Here is an 8,713-nt window from a genome sequence, read left to right on the forward strand (position 1 = left end):
GATGACCTCATTTAATTCTATGAAAAATCATCATTTCTATTTTACGGATCTGAGATTAACATTTCTATTTTGCAGATATGGGAATTGAGGCTCAGGAATACAGAGCTAACATTTATTGTCACTACTGCCAACCCAATAACTAAGATTTACCCTGTTTACAGATAAGGAAACCAAGTCTTAAGAGAAGTTTAGAAATTTGTCTGTGATTTCATGTCTCATAAGCAGGAGGCAGGATGTGAATCAACTGCATCTTACATCAAAGTTTAGGCTATTAAATACCACTACACATCAGCTTTGAAAACCTTCTACATCACTTCACACCCACTAGGACGGCTATCATCAAAAAGACAGTCACTGAGGATGTGAAGAGACTGGAACCCTCCGACACTGCTGGTAGAAATGTAAAATGGTGCAGCCACTTTGGAAAACAGTCTGGCAGTTTCTCAAAGGTTAAGTACAAAGTGACCATATGACCCAGCAAATCCACTCCTAGGTATACATACCCAACAGAAATGAAACATATGTCCATACAAAACTTGTACACGAATGTTCATAGCAGCATTATCCAGAACAGCCGAAAAGTGGAAATAACCCCAATACCCATCAACTGATAAGAGTAAAATGTAATATATCCATACAATGGAATATTACTCAGCAATAAAAAGGGGGAAAGTACTGGCACATGCTACAACATGGATGAACTTCAAATGCATTATTCTAGGTGAGAGAAGCCGGACACAAAAGGCACCAACTGCACTTTCTCCGTATATGAAATGTCCAGAATTGGCAAGCCCTTAAGACAGAAAGCAGGTTAACAGTTGCCTAAAGCTGAGAGTTGGGAGGAAATGGGGAGTGACTGCTAATGGTTATGGGGTTTCTTCCGGGTGATGAAAATGTTCTAACATTGATTGTGGTGATGGTTGCACTATTGTGAAGATACTGAAAATCACTGAACTATACACTTTAAATGAGTGAACTGTGTGGTATGTGAATTATGTCTTAATAAAGCTGTCATTTTTTTAAGTCTTTTACAACTTGAAACTTTTACATAACTTCTATTAGTCTTCATTTCACAATGGAAAAAATGCTTTGTTTAAATCTGAAATCAGGAATATAAGCACTTTTATGCACAAAGCCAAAAATGCTAACTTTTTAAAAACTTTTAAATAAATTAAACTCTGCCTTAACTGATAAGCTACACAGAATTACACTGCTTTTACTCAAATTTTGTAATACCTTATAATGTGCTGGTGAATTAATCTACCAGGGTACTAGCCCCATATTCTTCTCTCTACTCCAGCTATATAGTCCTACAGAATCATGATTGTGTCCTATCATTAGGAAATACAAATGAATTGTTTGCTGGGGAAACTGGAACATGTAAAAAATATCAGACAGGCATGAAATGCTAAACTAACAACCAACCTTCCCAAATCTGCACACATCAAATTTTCAGTATGCTGAAGACTTGGGGAAGAGTTTTAAAAGAAACTCATAAAGATTTGGAGTTTGGAAAGGCTACTCTTTACACATGTGTCATAAGGTCTTGTTTCTCAAAGCCTGGACCAGCAGCTGCAGCATCTCCTGGGAACTGATTAGAAATGCAGAATCTCAGGCCCCACCCGACCTACTCATCCAGAATCTGCATTTTAACAAGATCCCCAGGGGATGTCTCTGCTGCACATTCAAATTTGAGAAGCACATCCTAAGATACTTCCTTTTCTTTTCCCATTAAGGCAGCTCTAGCTTACTGGACTAATATTTCAAAACTTGACAGACATACAGCTCTGGTCCTGGGCCAGCGTGTCCTCAGTTCCATTTCTCTTCTGCTCTATTCCACACGGAGAGGCTGGTCTCCACAGGCTGGGTTTCCCAAGCAGCAGCAGGGATGGGGTAAGTCTCCAGCAGCAGCTGTGTCCTCCCCAGGCTCCAGCCCCTTCCAGACAACTTAGGGTGGTTCCAGTCTCCGGGGAGGTGGCAGTAGCTCCTGGTGTCAGCCAAGCCACCTCCCCCCTTTGTTCTCCAGCTTAGGGTTGCCTCATCTCAGGGTTGCCTCGCTGCCGCTGTCTGCATTCTCAATTCTTCATCACCTATGAGAGTCTGCCCACACATTAAACTCCCTCTGTTTTAAATACTGAAGGGGGTTCAATTTGTTTGTGTGGACCCAGAAAGATACCCCATACCATTCTGGATATTTATCTTATGCACCCCATATGCCAGAGGAATTTTCTGAATGGCTTATCTGCTTAAAAAGGGGAGGAGGGGCTAATGCATACACAGTAAACCTCACATTTCCCACATTCTGACAATCACTAACAACTCCAAAGAAAAACCAGCTTTAAGCTATTTGTACAGCAGATGTAACTGTATTCAGAAACTCAAGTCCTCAGGGTGTATTTTTAACACTCTATCCATCACTCCTCAATCAAAACAGCTGGTATAGCAGCTACTATTGTTTTGTTTTTGTTTGTTTGTTTGTTTTGGAGGGGGGGAAGACTCATTTCCTAAAGAACAGAATTCTGGACAAACACTAGGATCTCTGAGAGATCAAATCTTAATCACACTTGTAAAGCACATGAGCTACCCCTACACTAGGCACATAACATGCTGGAGGACCAATCAGCAGGAGAGAGCATCTCCCATCAATACCCTTTAGGGTTACTTGGAGATCTTCCTAAAAACCTATCAGACCTGGCCACTCCTATGCTTTGAATCACCTTCCACGGCTCCCTCTTGCCCAAGGCCAAAAATCCAATCCCAGGCTAGCCCTTTAAAATCTACCTTTCCAGCCTCTTTCTAATTCCTCTCAACCTGATGCACTCATCTTCTGACCATCCCCAGGTGTCCCTAAACCTTTAGATGCAACAGTAAACTCTGTGGAAAGCCCTTCCTTCCCCATTCTGCCTGGCACATTGCTTCCCTTAAGGTCCCACCTTAAAGGGGAACTCTTTATCTCTGCCTCCCAGGGTAACTGGGTTCCCTTCCACAGCACTTGCTGTGTCATACAGTCACCTACACAGGTGTCCCTCTCGGACAGACTGCGAACCCCTGGATGGAGACACCGCCTCCCATCTTGGTATCTGGACCATGGTTCAGATCCAGGTCCACATTTACTACCTGTGACACCCTGTGCAAGTCACCTAACTTCCCTACCTCGATTTCCAATTCCATAAGATGGAGAAGATGGATAACACCCAGCTCCAGGAGTGATCACCAGGACTAAATGAGTTAACCCACGTCAAGTGCTGCAAAGTTAACCCAAGCAAAGTGCGTGCCACACAGTAAGAGCCTAAGACTTGCTATCATTATAATCATCACGGTTATGCCTCGAACAAAAGAGGTGTTCAATACCTATTTGCTGAACAACTTACCCGGAGCACTGCCCAATAAACCTGTTTGTAGCGAGTTAGGGCTCAAGACTACCCCCCACGGGCATCCGAAGCCGGCGGAAGATAATGAAGGAAATGGCTCCCACGGTAAAAGTAACAGCTGAACTTCACCGGCCCGGGAGGAAAAGCGCACAGCGCACTGCAGCAGGATGCGAGGCGGTGCCAGCTGGACGTGCCCCGGCTGCCCACAGGCCCGCCGCCCCGGCCACCTGTCCGGCCACCTGCCCGAGGAGGCCGCCGACGGCACACACCGCACCAGTTCTCCCCGGGAACGGCCGTGGGAAAACAAAGGGTGCAACTTTCCCCCTGCAGAAAGGAAACGCGTCTTCCTGCAGCTCGTATTTGGCGTCTCCAGAGTTCTCCATGGAGACCTAGGTGCCCAGCGGGTGAGCCCCCAGCGCCCGCCTTCCCGAGGACGGAGGGGGCGGTGCGCGGCGCTCCGCCGTCGGGCACGACAACGCACACGAGTGAAGGGACGGGCCCCACACCTGCGGCCAGCTGGGTTTCTGAGGAGACCCACAGGTGAGCCCGCAGGGCACCCAGCGCGGAATGCCCGGACCTGGGCTCAGAAGCGGGCAGGACGCGGGGCTCGCGGGGCGCTCGCGCCGCCCCCCGCCGGCCTCTAGGCCTCAGTTTCCTCGCGGCGCTGGGCTTCCCTCAGCCCACCGCGGCGGGCGCCCGGCCTCGGCGCTCGGCCCCGCGCGGCGCCCACCTGCGCCCCGGCCCGGGGTGCCCGCCGCCGCCGCCGCCGCCCGGACGCACGCTCAGCCCGGCGCGCGGCCGGGAGCCCAGCCCGTTACCCGGCGGGGCGCGCTCCGCCCCGGCAGCTGGACCCTGGGCTGGGTCGGGCCTGGGCGGCCGCTCCGGCCGAGCCGCGGGCCTCACGGGGCTGCCTCGGCGCGAGGGGCGCGCGCCCGGGCCGCCGCCGCGTCTCACCTTCTGGCGGATCTGGCCCGACGTGGACACCTTGCGGATGAGCTTCTGCGGAGACCCGGGCTCCGCCTCGGGCTCGCTGTCCGACGACTCCTCGGGCGGCGGCGGCGGAGGCGGCTGCGGGGAACCCGGCGGAGGGGGGCCCGCCGCCGCCGCCATGCTGCCCGGCCAGCGCGCGCACAGCGGCGGGGGGCGGGGCCGGGGCGGGCGGGGGCGGGGCCTGGACGGCGGGGCGGGGCGGGGGGCGGGGCCTGGCCTGGGCGGCCTCTGGCTCCGCCCCCCCGCGTCCCTCGCAGGCAGCGCTCGGAGCACGTCGCCCCCGCCCGCGGGGTCCGGGGCCCGGGTCTTAGCCTCCGCGTGTCTTCCTAGCACGCAGTCTGTGTGTTTTCGGTGCCTGTGCTCACTTTTTTTTCATCTTTAACCTTCCCCTTCCAGAAGTAAGTGACCTTCAGGAGGCGCGGGGCCGCGTCCTCTTGCCCCGCGCGGCGTCTCCAGCACCTACAGCGGCGTCTGGCGCCTGGCGGGCTGCAGGGCTGCAGCTGGGCGGTGGAAGGGGCGCGCACGAATGCAGGCGAGGGGGCGGCAGCTGCTTGCACGGGCCTCTGGGGCGCCGATGCCACCTGGGAAGGCTCCTGGGGAAAGTGGTGCTCCCGGAAAATGCCCGCAGGAGTCATCCCTAATTAACAGTAGGGGGCCCCGGGATCCGTGCCCTAGGCCCGCAGGAATTATCCCTAATTAACAGTAGGGGACCCCGGGATCCGTGCCCTAGGCCCGCAGGAATTATCCCTAATTAACAGTAGGGGATCCCGGGATCCGTGCCCTAGGCAGGGAGTCCAGATCTTGCCAAGGCCTGGAGACGAGAAAGAACAAGTCTCCAGGAAAAAAAAAAAAAAAAAAAAGCAGAAGCGGAAGCTGTAGCCTAAAGGGAGGAAAATAGCACCAGGAGATAAGCCTGGGTCAGGCAAGTCAAACTAGACTTGGTGAACTTGATCAGGGGGTTGGTCTTTTCTGCAGAGCCCTGAGGGCCACTGGAAGCCCAGGGCTGTCCTGGGTCACAAAGCTGGGGCTTGTGATCAGGCTGTGCGTTGATCAGGGCAGGTAGCCACCCTGGATTTTTGGGAGGGGCTGCAGAGATAGAGAAGTGGACTCAGGAGGGGAGGAATCTGTAGGCAGAAGCAGGATGGGTGGCTGGAGCCCTGCCCTTGGAGGAGCAGAGGAGTGTGTAGCTGGAGATGAATCAGTTGAGCTTCTGCTGCCCTTTGGAACATGCAGTTGACAAGGGCTTGGTGCCACCTGAGAGGAGAAAATCCTTAGGTGGCTGCACAAGTGTCTCCATACCCTTTCAAAGTACCGCTGGAGACTCGGAGGCCCCTGGCCTGCCCGCCTGTCTGCCTTCTCTGGCCCCCACTGCCCTTGGCAGTGCTTTCCAGAGGCAAAATAAATGAAGACCCCCAGAGGCCACAGAGTAGCATATAGCATGGAGACATGGCCAGGGAAATGCACTCACAGCCATGGCAGAGCATGTCAGGGGCTAATGCAGGACCACTCTGGGACAAGCCGAGGGTCCCTGGCGTACTGAGCTGCGATGCCCAATGCTGTAATCACTAGCTGCATGTGGCTACTTTAATTTCAGTTAATTAAAATTAAATTTTTAGTTCCTCGGTGATACTGGCCACATTTCCAGTGCTCAGTAGCCACATGTGGCTTAGAAGCTACCACATGGACAGCACAACCATAGAACATTTCTTTCATCACAGGAAGTTTTGCAATGTTTGAAGACAGTGGGGGCACCTGTGTGTCAACCACTGAGCACATGCCAGACACTTGACCAGCAAGTCTAGTCCTCGCACAAGCCCCACAGGCAAGCTCAGTGGTCCCATTCTAGAGATGAAGACTCCGCAACCTAAGGCTCAGATTCCTCTCCAAAGGAGTGAGAGAGGCAGGACTTGAACCTGGACCAGCTGCTCCTTATTAGGAGGTTAGGGAGCAGGACTAGTTGGGATGCCTCCCAGATAATGGGCTTCCAGGGAGATGATGCCCCACTCAGCATGAGCAGGCCTAGAGGAGATGAAAGAGATGAACTTGGTTTTGAACAGAGTTTGAAGTCCCTGAGTGTACTATTGCCTACATGTGTCAGAAGCTCAGGGGAAATCTGGGCTCTAGAATCCATCATTTTTGAGGCAAAAAGTCACAGGCATAAATGTGAGTGTAAGTCGGAGTTAAGAGGCAGACACTGTGGCTGGGATGGGAGTAGATTTGCAACTATGAAGAAGTAATAGAAATTGTCACATGCCCTGGTCAGTTAGAGCATCAGCCTGTGGACTGAAGAGTCCTGGGTTTGATTCCAGCCAACGGCATGTATCTTGTTTGCAGGCTCAATCCCCGGCCCTGGTCGGAGTGCATACGGGAGGCAGCCAATCGATGTGTCTCTCTCACATCAATGTTTCTCTCTTTCTCTTCCACTCTCTCTGAAAAGCAATGGAAAAAATATCCTCTGATGAGGATTGAGAAAAAAAAAGAAATTGTCACAGCCAAGAGGAGCCTAAAGAAATATGACAATTAAATGTCATGTGGGATCCAGGAACAGAAAAAGGACATTGGGAAAAAACTAAGGAAATCTGCGTAAAGAATGGGCTTTAGTTAATAATGATACGTCAGTGTTGAATCATTAAGTGCAGCGAACGTAGCCTCCTAGTGTAAGATGCTAATAATGGGACGGGGTAGGGGAACTCGCTGTACTCTTTGGCAACTTTTCTAGAAATCTGAAACTATTTGAAAATAAAATGTGTAATCTTTAAAAGCTTATTAGGCTTGGTAAGAATTTTGTTATGTTCTTAAATCAGAGACACATAACTCTGGGATGTTTCTCTGATGAGCAAAGGAGCCTTTATGTTCTGCGGGATGGCAGAGCGCGGTTCCCTTGGAGATGTCGCGGAGCGGCAGGCCTGTAAGGGCACATTCTTCCCGGTGCCGCTTCATGGCATGAGTCACGCTGTGAATCATCCCTGACAAGACGCTGCTCCCCGGGTTTACCCCACCTTAAGGGCATATCAAGGTGGCAGTAATAACACACTTCACGCCCAGCCTAATCTTTCTTTTCGACCTGCCAACATAGAAACGCACCTCCTGTCAAAAAGAACCCTTTCTGTTAGAGGAGAAAAGCTAAGCTCTTGGAAACCGGGGGGTTGGTCTTACCCTCCCCTGGACTAGGGCTACGATTGACATATGGAGCAGGACATTTCCTCACTGGGTGTGACATACAGCTTCCCTGGCCCCCCAGGCTTGGTGGCAACCTGAACCACCCCCAGACATTTCTAAACGTGCCCAACTCCCCACCCACATGGATCAGTAAACTAAACTGTCAGGGCTGTGACAAGAGATTGGGAGGAGAGCAAATGAAAAATGTTGAAGCAGTGGGAAAACACACACTCTAAAAAGTTAACTACACACGTGACAAAACTGCAGAGAGCTAAATACAGACACATACACACACAAGTACAAAGCAAAGTGGGGAAATCCGAGTAAGATGGGTAGATTGTACCAATGTCAGTATCCTGGTTGGGACAGTGTACTATAGTTTTGCAGAATGTTACCCTCGGGGGACAGACAACTGCCTGTGAATCTACAATTACCTCAATAAAATCTTCAATTTAAAAAAAGAATTTAAGGGCAGCCGTTGTCGAATCATAAATGCTAATCTCCCCCAGAGTTCAAATCTTGACTGACTCTCACTAGCTGTGTGACCTTGGGTAAGGCACATAATCTCTCTGACCTGCAGTTTCCCTCTCCAACAGATGGAATGAGAGTACAGACCTGCAGCATTGGTGGGATTTTTAGATGTGATATGGAAAGTGCCCAGCCCAAGGCAGATATGCTCAGTAAATAGCAGGGATCCTGATTTCTCCAGCCCTTTGGTTGTGGTTGCAGAGCATTGTCCCAAGTTCTCAGTACCACCGTCTCCATGCTGCACCCTCAACTCCTTTGTACCCTGTTTCTTCCACGGCACCTATCTGGAAACCCTGGGCCACGCATCCGACCTACACACGGACATCCTGCCTCCTCACACCAGGGAGCACACCAGCAGACACAACGCCATGCGTGTGCAGGCTCAGTTCCATATCCGGTTTGAGATGGCCAGCCGCTCACTCCCTATTCCCACGCCCTCCCAGGGTGGCCAGTGGCGGACCATAAACTAGCCAGCACCTGGAAATCCAAAAGTCAGACATTTTGGTACCAAAATAACCAGGAGGGCAAGGGCTGTTCTGACCTTTGGTCTCCAGGGATTGGCCTTCCAGCTCTTCTCTCCGGCTCTCCCATCCACACAGTTGCAAAGGTCAGGCCTATTAACATCCACCCTGACTTAGGATGTCCTGGGGTCAAGCAATGCAGGA

The 8,713-nt window shown here is 51.4% G+C and overlaps 1 protein-coding gene across 2 annotated transcripts in view; it reads right to left on the reverse strand.

Moving 5' to 3' along the window:
• The window catches only part of DGKD (diacylglycerol kinase delta), an 82,641-nt gene extending 78,142 nt beyond the window's left edge, over positions 1-4,499 (reverse strand). Inside the window, exon 1 of one of the 2 annotated variants that reach the window (XM_087819508.1) lies at positions 4,326-4,499. In XM_087819508.1, coding sequence (XP_087675634.1) covers positions 4,326-4,481 — 156 coding nt within the window. In that variant the 5' untranslated portion in view covers positions 4,482-4,499. The remainder of the gene's footprint in view (positions 1-4,325) is intronic. The other variant, XM_087819507.1, reaches the window with a different exon arrangement.
• Positions 4,500-8,713: the final 4,214 nt, after the last annotated feature.

This window comes from Miniopterus natalensis, chromosome 8, assembly GCF_054644295.1.
Source record: "Miniopterus natalensis isolate mMinNat1 chromosome 8, mMinNat1.hap1, whole genome shotgun sequence".
Lineage (NCBI taxonomy): Eukaryota > Metazoa > Chordata > Mammalia > Chiroptera > Miniopteridae > Miniopterus > Miniopterus natalensis.